Raw genomic sequence first — 14,325 nt, 5'->3', positions numbered from 1 at the left:
ACTATTTTAGCGCCTAATTAAAAGGCTTTTATTGTGTTACGTAAGCATTTTACCACTGGCATTGAGGAGTGAAAGTTTCATTCATGCGTTGAGTTTGTGATAGTTATTTTAAGTCATATATCGCGTGGTTCGTCCAGTTTTGTTAGAAATTCTACAAGGTTTTAGGTTTGAGGTTGATGCTGTTTTTTGGTGTTAAGTTTCAAGTACTATGTGACTCATAATACCAGAAAACTTAACAAAAATACTTTTTATCTATTACTTCCGAGAAGACTGAGCACGTAAGAAACGAATGATAATAAAGAACAGTTATAGGTACATCTTATTGGTAATAATCACTATTACACTACTTTAAAACTAAGCAACTGATTTTGATTCGTGTATAATAGAATACGGGAATTAACGCGAACACGCATTTTACCTTAAAGTGCCTAACGTTTCGGCGCAGGTTGCACTCGTATTCTATTATACATTAAACATGCAACGGGAGAGTTTAAAAGTTATGATTTTGATTCGATATTTAATAGATAGAGTGATTAAAAGGTTTATGTGGTTTTAAGCCGAGCGAAGCCATGGCCGGCCACTAGTTTAGTTATTAAAATGGCAACGTTATTTTTAGTTTAATATTTCATTTCATGATACTTAAATAGGAGATAATAATTTTCTCAGAACTATTTGTAAATTAATCACGTTGTTTATTACATTCTGACGTTTCAGCGGGAAATCACACATTCAGGAAGTTCAGGTTCAACAATAATAATAAAGAGATGACTCTAGCCGATCACATCTTAGCAATAACAATAATTATTATCCTAGGAAGTCAGATATAAAGGCGGTCAGTAGTCGTGATGTTAATCTGAGCAGCCGTGATATGAGAGTGAGGGAATAGAGTGTACCTGTGTATTGTGCACACACTTGGACACTAAAACAAAGTCCTACACTGACAGCTAGTTTCAATGAAATTGGCTACCGTAATCGAATATCAGCTAGGAAAAAGGTTTTATTATTTTCAGATAATTTATAATTTTATTCTTAGAAGAGCAATATGCATAGGTGAGTAGTTTCAAATGTTAATTAATTATTAATCGGAACGCGAAATTTATACCAAGTAAGTATCTACTTGTTATAATCTTCCTAATGATATCACGAGCTTGAAGTAAACTATGTCGTAATAACATATTATTATTTTATTTTGTTCATTAACCTTATGTTATCGGTATTAGCCAATTCTGTGATCTCTCTAAATAAACACTTTATATCAATTATTCTCGTCATTATATATTTTAAATAAACGCACCTACTGACTACTGTTTCTTATTTAGTAAGTGCCTCCAATGAATTTGTCCGATCCACGAATAATTGGTTCAGGTCTCGTTGTACTTTGTATCCGTTGTTTGTATGTTTGTAATATAGTCCCGCAACACAAGAACAATTCTTAGTGGGAGTTGTCTTTTTCAAAGAATAAAATAATTCGCAATTTTCGATAATTGCGATGAGATCATACATAATTACAAGACTTCCTTCCTCTAACATTAAAATTGATTGTCAAAATGTCTTGAATATTGATCTCAACACGTACTTTTTTACAAATCCAAGTTTTGTTTGGAGCTGTTTGTTTACCTACGATTAACATATTGAATAAGAAAGCAATTAGAAGAATAGACACAAACGAGAGCTAGCATACTTACTCTACAGTCTATATTAAACAGTCCGGCGCCGGCGACGCTACTCCGTGAAAATTGGGCACGGCCAATGGGTCAAGTGCGAGAGATAACAACATCACCCAACTAAAACTTATTATAAACGATTGTGTTATCTGTACTCATGATCTATTTAAAATAAGGATGACTTTATATTTGGTATTAAGACTGTTTTTGCTCCATTTTTGACAAGCCTTATAAGGTACGGTCCATCTGGTGAACCGGTTAGAATATATCGCACCCTCGGTGCAACACTGTCACTTATGCAAAAATGTAGTTTTTCAGGAGAAGCATTTTAAACTTTGACACCTCCCACAACAATCACTTTATATGATATTGATAAGATGAATACATCAGCGAATACTTTTAACTTTACTTTTGCTTATATAATGATAATAGTAATACAGTAATAGTGCTTTAAATCAATTACTACATAAGTAACTCATTTTTGCATTTTTTTTACAAAAGTGACATTATTGCACCGGGGGTACGATATGCAGGAAATTGCATAAACAGTCCATTATATATTTTTAGCGAAGATTTTTAACTTTGTAGATGTTTGTTTTAAGAATAGATATAAAACTAGATTGTCTAATATTTTATTAGTTTATTATGTCATCATCTTGTGACTCATATTAATATTATTGAATAATAACTTCTATATAAGTTCTATATAAATAAGATATATTTCGTGCCGGCTCTACGGAAACAAACTTATGACTTATGAGCTTTTGCCATATAATTGTATGAAAATTCATCAAAACATGCAGTAGGAACTGACCCTACTTAAGGTAGGATATATGGTATAGACAATTTTCCTATGCGACCGGCGGCGTGAGATCAGGCACTGGAACAAACCATTAGGTACATAGTCTCCAAGCCACGTAGGGGGACTACCTTGGAGTTCTTTGCACACACTCAATGTATCACTTTTTGGCGATATTATTAGAATCTAAGCCTGAGTCTAAATGTAAGTTGCATATTCCAGAATATTCCTGTTTTACTTTTCAGGGCTCGTCAAAGTATTTGTTAGTAAGTAGTTAGGCTTGGGCTAAAGGCTATTAGGGATTGGTAACAAAACCAGGTCACTCAGTTGTATATCGCGTGCAAATGGACAAGTAGAGTAATGGAATTGTTGCATCTGCAATTCTGCAACCAACTCGCTGTCACGCTGAGTCAGTCAAATTCTAAGCCTATAATACTTTGAATTGGTTTTATTGTAGTAGTTTAAAGCTTACCTATTAAAAATAAATTACTATTAATTTCAAACAAAGTATTCTGTAACAAGCTTTCCCTGTCCTTGCTATTGAATTTAAATAGTGATTGTATGTATGCTATTATTTTATGAGAAAACGACAGAACTTGAGCAAAGTGATGTTACTTAGTCTTATATTAAAAATATACCAGATCGGGTAAAATAAGGGATTCTTATTACATGAGGATAATATATGTTTCCTGAAAACAATGTTTACCCACACAATGTAATGTTAATCAGCTAAGTAGACACCCTAATAACATTGCACTGAATTTCCCGCCATTTGGCCGCGTAACGGCCGTATTATGATGTCGATTTGTCAAATGTTAATGCATCACAAATGCCAAGGATAACCCAAAATATTCTCGTTGAGATCGTTATATTTATTCTTCTAAGAGCTTGTTCCGCTTTACTAGCTATTTGAACTACGGTGTATTCTTCTAATAAGTGATTCTATTCCGCCAGTCCATCTTTAATGCCAAGACTCGATTCTTAACTACCAAATTGAAATTAGTGTCACAAAACTAATACTTATAGATTGTAGTTTTCATTGAATTCTTAATTGGTCAAAATTATTCCTGAAAGGAGTATGTTTTTCGGTAGCAGAGCAAAGAGGCAAATAAAACATATTGTAATATTTTTGTGTAAAAGAATTTTTTTTTTTTATTGTATGAATTAGTATTTTGCACAGTGTAAAAAATATTATTATAGTTTTTGGATCTTTGGCTCTTCAAAACGATGTTATATTTTGAGTTGAATGAACTTAAGACTATCATCCAACAACTTAGTAGAGATCCAAGGATCGCAGCTGATTGAGGTATACATAATTCAGAATTTAAAACATCAGAGTACCGCAGGCTTATGCAGCTGACAGTTGCCTATTTAATACAGCTACTTTATTTTGGAATTACACGTAATTATTTTTTAATTATAGATATTGCCCAGCGTGGTGGACTCAAGGCCTAACTCCTCCCTCATTACAGGAGGAGACCCTTGCCAAGCACACTCATTAATTGGTTAAATTATTATGGTAAAATTAATATAAGACCGAAAAGTAATATTATTTTTAAAAAAATCGCACTAATTAGCGTTAAGTTCTAAACCAATGAAATGAAAAGTGGATTTTATTTATTTTTTATTTATTATTATATAGAAATAAATAATCTTTGTAATGCTAAGGTGCTCTACTAAGTTTTTGGACTATAGATCAACGTTTAAGTTCATAGCATTATTATCAGCTACTTCCTAACAGTTCTGTTAACTTTCCCGTAGATCTCGGGGAAGGCATCCGTGCAGTACTGTAGAGAGCTTCTAACTTTGTCATACAACGTGTGGTCGAACATCTGACGGAACTCCTCGCGGCTGGTGTACGTGTCTGCGTACAGCATCTGGAAGCCGTCGTGCTCTGATACGAATTGCTCGATGCGACGGGTTGACGGTACCTGGAGAAAGAAGAAAGTTAATAAGCTGTGCTGTCTGTGTCTTGGTTGATAAAAACATGTGTGTTGTAAATGTGCAGTATTTTATGAGCCGATTTTTCTATTTGACGAAGTATGGGCAATAGAAAATCGGCCTTTACATAATTGTTATCTTCTTATATGGTGAAAATTTGAATTTAAAATAAATTTGTTTCGATTTTATAAATATTTGTTGAAATACAAATTAACAATGTTCAGGGTCCACGTATTGAAAATTCAGAATTCCTTGGTTCGATACAGGATCTGATTTATACTTTGAAACGATGAAACCTGAACCTCCATAGTATTTCCAAATATGACCTAAGCAACAGAGTCAACCACTTTTTCAGGTTAATTCACTCTCTGTATCATTGACTATCATAAATGTCAGCAATTGACCTAAATGAATAAATGATTTGATTTTAGAGTTATTGTACTGTCATAATACTTACAGTTTCATATCCCTTAGCTTTAGGTACTCCATAGACGCCGATGTCCACAAACATCTGTGAGTCAGCTGTTGTCTTGATCTTCAACTGTCCAGGGTGGTTGAACACTCTGAACGGACACAACCAGATCGGGTACACCTGGATAATATGGTGAAATCCTAAGATTTATTACTAATCCGATTTGTATTACGTTAGATTTTACATTATTTTCGACTCTTATTAGGTCTGATGGTGCATCAGTTCTATTTTGTGCATACATTTCGCCGGAATAACTAAAGTCCATGTTGTGGGTTAGACAGTTCTTAAGTTAAAGGGTACGCCGCATTGGCCAAATCCATTAGCAGAAAAAAAATCAGAAGCACATTATAAGCAGCATTTCTCGATATTTACCACAAGTTCTCAAAACGTTCAGAACTGAATTCTTATTTAACCATTACAAGCTATAAATATGATTGTCTTTCCGTGCTACTAACCTCAAACTCCTTATGGAAGATGTCAATGGACTTTTCTAAATGTTCAACAGGGACCAGCATGTCCTGTATGACGTGTGCCTTCTCGTACAGCTTGGCGACGGCGTCCGGCTGCGTCAGCTTCAACAGAGACACCTCTGGAGGCATCAGCCAGCCCAGCAGGTAGCGGAACAGAATGTTGTTGCCGAATGGAATGATATCCTGGATTGGAGAAGAGCTATTTGGTAAATCGACATTTAATTTATAAACTCATACTAAAATAATTTTAATTTTATCAGAGCGTCTATTGAATTTTTTATGATCAAACTAAATTTATGTTGAAAATAAGCGTCGGGAATTAGCACGTACGTGCATTATTAATCTTGGTTTACTTGACTTTTCGGCCCCACATAGTGAAACTTGTCGCGGTCTCAAGCAGACAAACTTATTAATATTAATTGAAGAAGATGAAATGCCCCAAAAATGTTGACAATTGTAGAAATTAAGCTCACGAAGTCATTGTCGTACTCGTATATGGAGAAGACAGGTTTCTTCAATGTTAAGATGTTAGCTCCATTCTAAACGAGAACTCACTCGCATGTCTAGAAGAAACAGTATCATGCTATAATAGCTACTGAGCTGTAGCCCTTTGTTGCACATCAATGTACTGACTAGTTATTAAGTTCTGATTTTGCAACGTTCCTTTATGTGTAACAAAAATAAATAGTTTAAATGGTTTAATAATTACCTGTAGTTCCCAGAACAGACTCCTGGTATGTCTGTGATAGTAGTCACGTAGAGGGATGTACTCCACCACGGAGCGGTTCTTCTTCAGGTGACGTTCTACCTGAGTGAAGAACCATTCTGCGTGCCACTTGCCAATGGGATTTAACTGAAACAAAACATTTTTGTGACTAAAAGAACCAGAAGTTAGAAATACAAGGAACTAAACGAACTGTGTATTTTACTAATTTGGTTTCTTCAAATAATTATGTTCATTAGTGGCTAGTAACTGTGTGGCCCCGATTCCCAATCGATATAAAATAATAATACGCAGACAGCAGACCTTTGTATGCATACATCGACTAGGAGTCGGAGCCACACCTGGAAGGCCCTACCTCACTGAGATGGCGCTGTCTGATGGTAGTCAGTGACTCTTCTGACCCATTTGGCCAGCAACGGTACTGTAGCCACTTGTAGTCAGAGAAAATCAAGCCTACGGAACATTATCGATTTGATGTTTTTTGAGATAGGTCCAATTAGAGATGTGTTTCATTTCCAAAAATACGATAACATAGGTACATATATTATTATATTAAACATTTGTATCGCTTTTTTTCGATATGAATAGGATAGTCTTACCTTGCCATCTCTGCCGACTTCATCCACCATATCTCCGGTCATGAGGACACCAGACTCCTTGGTGTACAGCAGAGCTTCGATGAACTGATGAGGGTTTGGCTTCAAAGACTCTTGTCTGAACTGCTTTGAGAGCTCCGATAGCGTTGTGTAAGGCTTGTATTGGATTCGGACGTACCTTAAAGACAAATAAAATTAAATATTTTAGGTTATGTTATCTTATTTCCATTGCGTAAATATATTTAAAATATTCGCCTTGCTGTTTCCTTATTAGAACATCTAATACATTAGCAGGAGGCTGTTTCCTATTACTATTAATTAACAAAAACCGAGCTATTGAGAAATGTTGTATGTTTTTCTGATACGCGCCCCTAGCGTATTCTGGAAGGACGATTTTTTCACGGTATTTTAAATTTAATACGCTCCCTACGCTAGTGCCGAGTACAGGAAGTTACGCTACAGGTATCACTAACAACATAATTTCTTATGTTAAATTTGGATACAATTACGTACTTTTTCGCAGGAACAACTTTGATGACGGCAGATGTAAGGAACCCAAGAGTACCGTATGACCACGGCACAGCGTAGAAAAGGTCCGGATTCTCATCCTGAAAGCAATGGCAGTTTTCTAGTTTATTAGTAGATCAGGTGCAGAAAAACTTGAACAACTTTTCATCAAAAGAAGAAGTGAGTAACCCAATACAAATTATTTATTTAAGCTCAGAACCAATAGTGAGTTTAACTTAAAGATATATCTTATACCTAATTCCAAAAGTAGAATAACTAAACTAAAACAGTCATTAAACAAAACCTTATTCTTCTTATTCTCGAGTCATATATTCGGAGAAACAGCATTGTTAACTTACTTTACTGCAAGTAACAACAGATCCATCAGCTAGCACCAGCTCATACTGCAGGCAGATGTGCTGGAACAGTCCGTGAACATGCGAAGACGTCTCTACTCCCGTGCCCATCACTAACCCGCCCACTGTCAGCTGGTCCAGCTCAGGGACCACGGCCAGGGCCAGACCGAGCGGCTCGAGGGTTCGGGAGAGCTGGCCCATTGTGACTAGTGGCTCACAACGAACGGTCTGAAAGGAACCATAAAACGGTTTGCTGTAGAAATATGAAAAATCTAACAGGACTCGCAAATAAATAATATTATTGGACAACTCACACACGGTCATTATTTTGATTCCAAACTAAGCAGAGCTTGTACTATGGTAACCAAATAACTGATAAACATACTTATTTACTTCTAAATACATACTTATATAGATACATTTACATCCAGGCTCAGAACAATACACATACACATACACATACTCGTGCTCATCACACAAAGATTTGTCCCGGGTGGGATTTGAACGCACCACACGCGGCGCTACGGTTGTTGCGGCGAGGTAACCGCTTAAACCACTGCGCCAAACGTGCAGTTTTCATGAAAATACTCTGCTAAGGCACTGCACTTAACTTAAAAAGGTAAAAAGGGTAAAAGGGATTTCGTTGTTTCGAATTTTCCGGCTACTTTTCCAACTATTCTGATTATGTTCTCCATATTTCCGTTGTAACAGTATTTTTGAATTGAACTTGCAAATAACTTATATAGGCACATATTTTAAAAATCAAAAATGTGTTTTAGCTCACCAGATAACCGTATTTTTACAATGTTTTAGACATTAATACGTCACATTAATAAACTACTTTAATGTATCGTGTAGGCAGTTTTTGCACAGTCTCCTATATTATCACCATGCACCCTAAAAGTCTATCTACCGAACTAAACATTTTTCTTACCATGTTCTTGGTGTCGACTTCCAGAACGTCCACCAGGTTGACCTTGATGTTGGTGAAGGTCTTCTTGTAGACACTGTGACGGAAGGACATGGTCTGCCAAGTGGGGCGAGCGGTGCACAGTCGTGTGCTGCGGTCACCCTTCAACCAGGTTTTTATCTGGAAAAGATGAAGAATTTATGAAGCCATCATCTGGGAATTACGGCAAATAGGCGACTAGGGTTTGTAAAAACGAAGGGGAAATATATATGTTACTGTAAAAGCCCGAACGGTGGTAAATCCTAAGATTTTCCGGTATAACCTAAGATTTACCAACTCGCAATGGTAAAAGTCCGAACAATTCTTTTATTTCGAACTTTTACCTATATTCACTTGATGATATCGAGATGTCGCCGGAGCCCCGCTTCGCGGGGCTCCTCCTTCTGGGTGGTTAAAAAAAAAAATAACCACGAAGGCTAAGGTGGTAAGGTAACCTTAGCCTTCTAACCTAACCTACCCATGTCGCTATGCCCAAAACTCCTTCTTTTTAACTATGTCACAGTATATAATTATACCGTGAAATAGTTATAAACATAGTTATGAAGGAGGATTTTTTTATATATCGTAACATAGTTTTTAAACTCTGGCTTGTTCGGACTTTTACCATTGAGAGTTGGTAAATCTTAGGTTTTACCGGCAAATCTTAGGATTTACCACAGTTCGGGCTTTTACAGTAACATATATATTTTCATGATAATAAACTTGATCTTCTTGCATAACTAGTAATGTATTTATGAATGCTTGTTAAGTAAGGAAGAAAAAATGATGAAATAAAAAAATGTTGCAATTCAGTTATATTTTTCTTTCCATGTTTTGAAAGAGAGGTTGCAGGGCTCGCGTTATCTTTAAAATATTGTAATACTCTCAAATTATTTCAAATCGAGAAAGTTCAGGATAAAAGGCTAACCAAATAAGAATCACCAGCTAATCATACCTGATTCTGCACACTCCTGACTTTTCTATCGTGCATCTTTGGCGCGCTGCTGAGCTTGAACACCACATAGTTTCTGACGGTAGACCAGATCTTCCACAGCACGGAGAGCGGCAGTAGAGCCACGATCACCACCACCCATCGGTATTCTATCAGGATGTACTCCGTCCAATTCTCTGCTAGCACCGTCATCTTCAATTCGCGGTCACGAACTGACAAAAAAACGTGTGTAGGATTATAGATTTATTTGAAAGGATAATGAAAATAGCGTAATTTTTAAGCCATACGAGGTTCCACTTTATAGACCACAGAATTCAGGAAGTAATTCTCGCAAATTCTCACAAAAGTAGATTTTCTTGCCACTTCATGTTTTCGGTGAAGTTCGAGTTATGAAGCTTTGAATGTGCTCTTGGATTATGCCGAAATACACTTAGGCACTTTATTCAGATCGTCAAGCAAAGCCAGGAATCTGCGTGTAAAGTACCTCAGTCCATCAGGATAGACTTACTTTCTGCAACCATTAGGAGGTTTTAGTTTGATTATTAATTAGTTCCTGGATATTACACTGTATTTATTTCACACTGTGGTAACAATTATCAAGTTTTAATGATAATAGTAAATTAGAAGTTTAAAATTACGATAAGGTGTATCTTTGCAGGTGTTCGGATTGGTTAATCAGAGATTAATGGAGTTAATGTGATGTAATTCGCACGTTTGTTCTATATGCAGGTGCGTGATACTAGGACATGTGCAAAATGCATCTGTTATGTCAGCTTACCACTAATCTTTGATAAATTCGTAGATAGTTGCTGAAAGACGAGCTAATAATCTTTAATTTTCAATTTTTTCTAAAAGTTAGCGGCTAAAAGAATAATTACCCACTATTTTCTATTAGTTAGTCTTCGTCCCAAGTTTTCAAGTGTGTTTAAGTCTTCAAATCAAAGATTTCACAACCAAGTAAGAACCACACAATGGCCCACTTATAAATTAAGAATCGTCGCGGTTCTATAGTCACGATAATTAACGATAATGTAAATTGACCAGACTGAGAACAGACCTAACACTAGCGCTAAAGTTGCCTTACTGCTACTTCAACTCTACTTCAGATACCGTTTGGACATCAGACAAACGTTTAGTAAATAAAATTTTCCCATACATTTGATTGTACTATAAAGAAATGATTGTAATACAACCGCATAATATGAGTCTGATTCTGTTTGTCTCCGTATCCATAGTGTTATATGTAAATACTTCATGGGTACCGCTATGTAAAATACATTTGACAATATCACCTCGAATAAAAACTCAGATATTATAGTCCCCTATACCCAAAATATTTAGATCTACATTTTTTCTAAAATAAGAGTCTTTCATACTCTAAAACGTAAATAATTCAAATGAAAACCTACCTTTTAATTTGATGTATTCAGCTCCTAGTGAGGGCGAGGAGTCTGCATCACGCCGAAGCTACCGGCAAACTGAAATTCAAGGGCAAATCTCTATTGGGACAACGAACCTTAATTACATACGATTATAGACCTTATTCCTTAGGCAATAACACACCAACATTCAAATTCACTTATCATAATCATGAACTTCGTTCTGACATTGTTGTATCAAAAAATATTACGTGAAATCAATTGATAAATCACTTCTTTATCAATCCGGATGAAATTTTTATTTTATCTTTTAATACAATGTAAGATATCTACGTAAAATTCCATTGTTGTCAAGTCTGCTTCATTAGCATTCAAAATTACATTTTAATGCTATCTCATTGCGATAATTATATTCGGTAAGTCCTTGAACAAAGGTAAACCTGTTCCTTAATACGTTCGTGTATTTATTATAGTGAGCTGAAATATCGAAAATATTTTATTCAATCTTATTGATTCTATCTACCTTTACTTTGTCATTTTAAATAATAATGATAATCTACAATTCTCTTTACAAAACGGTTTATTTTTCTAAGAAAACTGTAGCGTCTAGTTGGGGTACCTAAATGACACAACAACATAAGACAAATCACTTCTTTATTTACAAACAAAAAATTAATTTAATTAGGTACACATATCACCAGATTTCCCTGTTATCCAATAACTAAACATCACATCATATTTGGTATGGAAACATGGAAAAGCCAAATCCTAAAACTATTGGAGACTAATCACAATTTACTTTTAGCCTTTGAGTTTTCGTGTTTTACAGGAATCACAGTATCATTCTTTGCTACAGGTTTTCGAGGCACTGTAATTATAAGAAGGCCATCAGACGTCAACTTGGAATTGATTTTCTCCGTAATACATCCCTCGGGAATAGGACACCTTCGCATGAACTGTCGCGCGATGTAGCCAAAGTCATCCTTTTTCTCTTCGTGTTTCCCCTCCACCACAAGCCAACCGTCGGCTGTTTTCACTGATATCTCATTAGGCGCGTAATCTTTCACTTGTAAACATATCTCATACTTTTCACGATCAGTTTTCACAGTGTTCTCATGTCTCCAAGGAAAACTCTCGATCCAATCAAGCGAATGTAACAGGGTATCGTCCCCAAACATGGGAGGCTTGTATATTGCAGGTAGCTGCAGCATCGCGGCGCGCGCAACTAAAATTCTAGAAATATCATGAATTAACACAAAGTTCACGACTTGTTACGCACGGTACGCTGCGCGTCCTACTTTCAATGTATGACTTAAAAAAAAAAACAAGTTCTGTCAAACAGTACCAAAGCGTTAAATATAGATGTCGCTTTACAAAAACCTTGAATGATACCTGTTGCACGAATTATTTATCAGAAGCACGTCAACATAACCAATCAAGAAATAGAATGTTTGGGTGCAACAAAACACAGCGTGACTTTCAAACAAGTTTGAGATCAGGTTTTTAAAGCGTCTGAGTAGAAACATAGAAAAACAACAGCGTTTGCGTTTGTAAACTAGTTAACTTGAGTAAACTTTGAATAGGTTATGTTTATGTATTGTCATTCATACTTTGTAAATAGCACATACACGCCCATTGATGTTCAGCTGATAACAGCTGTAGTAGATTAATGAAACACCTAAGCTAATTTAAGCTGACAACTAAGTAGTAATTAAACAGGCAAAACAAGTTATAAGTAAGTTCTCAATGCTTAAAGCAAGTGCATTTAAAATAACATATTATTATTACCTTTGTAGTAATTATGTTTAATGCTTGTACCTAATTTGTGATGACTTATCGCAAAATAAATTGGCTTGAATATGTAATAGCTTGTGATAATCACTTTAAACAAAAACAGCGTTATTTGCTATTGAGTAAAATACTGATGTTTACGTCAACCTTATCGCTTGTGGCTTTATCTATATTGTAAAGAGACTGAACATAAACACTGCTTTATAATATTCATCTTATATTTAGAAATGTCAGCTAGAAAAGTGGCAATAGTAACAGGAGCTAATAAAGGCCTAGGATTTGCGATAGTGAAGATACTTTGCGAGAAATACAATGGACAAGTTTATTTAACATCCAGAGACGAAAAGAGAGGAACGGCAGCATGTGAGGAGCTAAAGAAATTGGGCCTTAGTCCAGTTTATCATCAACTAGACGTCACTGATAACGAAAGTATCAAGAAGTTTTTGGCGCATCTACGAAACAAGAATGAAGAAGTCGAAATATTGATCAACAATGCAGGAATTTTGTTTCTCAACTCGCCTAAACCAAAAATATACCAAGCGGAACAGACAGTCTTCGTTAACTTTACGTCTTTGGTCAATTTTACGGAAGCCATTTTGGAATTCGTGAAAAAAGGCGCGAAAATCGTCAACATCACTAGTTCTTCTGGCCATTTAAGTCGTATTCCCTCTGATGAGTTGAAAAAGAGGTTCAGTTCCAAAGATTTGAGTTTAAAGGAACTGAAAAGCTTGGCTAATAGTTATGTTGAGGATGTACGGCAAGGAGAAGATATAAATAAAGGTTGGGGCAACTCGCCGTATGTTGTCTCAAAAGTAGCTGTCAATGCGTATACGTTCATGCTTCATCGAAGACTGGCTTCTGAAGGTAAGATGATTTACTATAGAAAAAAGTCAGGTGATAATGAGCGATGTACTTTAATTTTGTTTCTCTTGTTTTAATATTTTGTTGAAGATTCCGTTAGTATATTGCGTAAGAATAAGGTGTAACCAGTAACCGCCATCTGTAGGAACCGAACCTGCGACCTAACCATTATTTAAACTTCTTTTATAATAATAATAATAAATTTTTAACTTTTAATTTAGTAAAACAAATAATGCGTGTATCAGTTAAGCTCTGCACTGTTTTAATAAGTTAATGTTGACTACTAAGTCAAAGGACTACCTTTAGTAGCCATCATTAATAGGAGCTTAGGTTACTTAACTTACCCGGATCAATAACTTACTATTCACTAAATCCAGGTATAACAGTGAACTGCGTGCACCCCGGCTACGTAATGTCAGACATGACGTACGGCGCCGGCTCCATCACCCCAGCAGACGCAGCCGTCGTACCTGTATCTCTAGCATTGAAGGAAAGCACTGGAGGTCGCTACGTGTGGCACAATGGTCAGGATGTGCCTTGGGATGGAGAAGACCCACGGAAATATATTGATGGGAAAAATGTGTGAATAATAAAGTTGTGTAAAGTATAGTTCCTTTTTCTTTGTTAGATACGAGTTGATGTAGATTTCTAGTGCCTGATTTTAACTCTCAAGAATAGCTGTGTTCTTTTTATTATATTTTTCTATCTTAATACACTATACAATAGAAGGAACGTCTAAATCCCAAATATTACTTATACAGGTGCAGTGTAAACATGAAGTTTCTCGTATACCTACATTTAACTCAAGGCATTTAAAGTTTAATTACAAGTAGTTAATTTAGGCAACTCTTCCTTTTTTCATTC

The 14,325-nt window shown here is 35.8% G+C and overlaps 3 protein-coding genes across 3 annotated transcripts; 1 reads left to right on the top strand and 2 right to left on the bottom strand.

Annotated features, from left to right (window-relative positions):
- Nucleotides 1-3,629: 3,629 nt before the first annotated feature.
- On the bottom strand, nucleotides 3,630-10,984 carry LOC142983980 (delta(24)-sterol reductase-like). The gene is made up of 10 exons (XM_076131243.1): nucleotides 10,840-10,984; nucleotides 9,434-9,642; nucleotides 8,464-8,619; nucleotides 7,533-7,757; nucleotides 7,180-7,274; nucleotides 6,670-6,844; nucleotides 6,056-6,199; nucleotides 5,332-5,529; nucleotides 4,862-4,996; nucleotides 3,630-4,394 (listed from the first exon to the last, which is right to left on the bottom strand). Exons 2-10 carry the CDS (start codon nucleotides 9,620-9,622, stop codon nucleotides 4,191-4,193), a joined length of 1,521 nt encoding a protein of 506 aa, XP_075987358.1. The 5' UTR covers nucleotides 9,623-9,642; nucleotides 10,840-10,984; the 3' UTR covers nucleotides 3,630-4,190.
- Nucleotides 10,985-11,446: 462 nt separating this feature from the next.
- On the bottom strand, nucleotides 11,447-12,111 carry LOC142983961 (protein lethal(2)essential for life-like). Its single transcript, XM_076131186.1, has one exon. The coding sequence runs from the start codon at nucleotides 12,018-12,020 to the stop codon at nucleotides 11,598-11,600; it is 423 nt and encodes a 140-aa protein (XP_075987301.1). The 5' UTR covers nucleotides 12,021-12,111; the 3' UTR covers nucleotides 11,447-11,597.
- Nucleotides 12,112-12,242: 131 nt separating this feature from the next.
- Nucleotides 12,243-14,068, top strand: LOC142983960 (carbonyl reductase [NADPH] 1-like). The gene is made up of 3 exons (XM_076131185.1): nucleotides 12,243-12,544; nucleotides 12,826-13,464; nucleotides 13,839-14,068. Exons 2-3 carry the CDS (start codon nucleotides 12,828-12,830, stop codon nucleotides 14,045-14,047), a joined length of 846 nt encoding a protein of 281 aa, XP_075987300.1. The 5' UTR covers nucleotides 12,243-12,544; nucleotides 12,826-12,827; the 3' UTR covers nucleotides 14,048-14,068.
- Nucleotides 14,069-14,325: the final 257 nt, after the last annotated feature.

Source organism: Anticarsia gemmatalis, chromosome 25 (genome assembly GCF_050436995.1).
Source record: "Anticarsia gemmatalis isolate Benzon Research Colony breed Stoneville strain chromosome 25, ilAntGemm2 primary, whole genome shotgun sequence".
Lineage (NCBI taxonomy): Eukaryota > Metazoa > Arthropoda > Insecta > Lepidoptera > Erebidae > Anticarsia > Anticarsia gemmatalis.
Note: the sequence above shows the minus strand (reverse complement) of the source record. Positions and strands in the feature narration are given on the sequence as shown.

Coding starts and splice junctions, on each gene's coding strand:
- LOC142983980 (XM_076131243.1), bottom strand. CDS start 9,622: ATGACGGTGCTAGCAGAGAATTGGACGGAGTACATCCTGATAGAATAC. Junction 8,620..9,433: donor TCAGGAGTGTGCAGAATCAG/GTATGATTAGCT, acceptor CATCTTTTCCAG/ATAAAAACCTGGTTGAAGGG. Junction 6,200..6,669: donor AAGTCGGCAGAGATGGCAAG/GTAAGACTATCC, acceptor GTTTTGTTTCAG/TTAAATCCCATTGGCAAGTG.
- LOC142983961 (XM_076131186.1), bottom strand. CDS start 12,020: ATGCTGCAGCTACCTGCAATATACAAGCCTCCCATGTTTGGGGACGAT.
- LOC142983960 (XM_076131185.1), top strand. CDS start 12,828: ATGTCAGCTAGAAAAGTGGCAATAGTAACAGGAGCTAATAAAGGCCTA. Junction 13,465..13,838: donor TCGAAGACTGGCTTCTGAAG/GTAAGATGATTT, acceptor CACTAAATCCAG/GTATAACAGTGAACTGCGTG.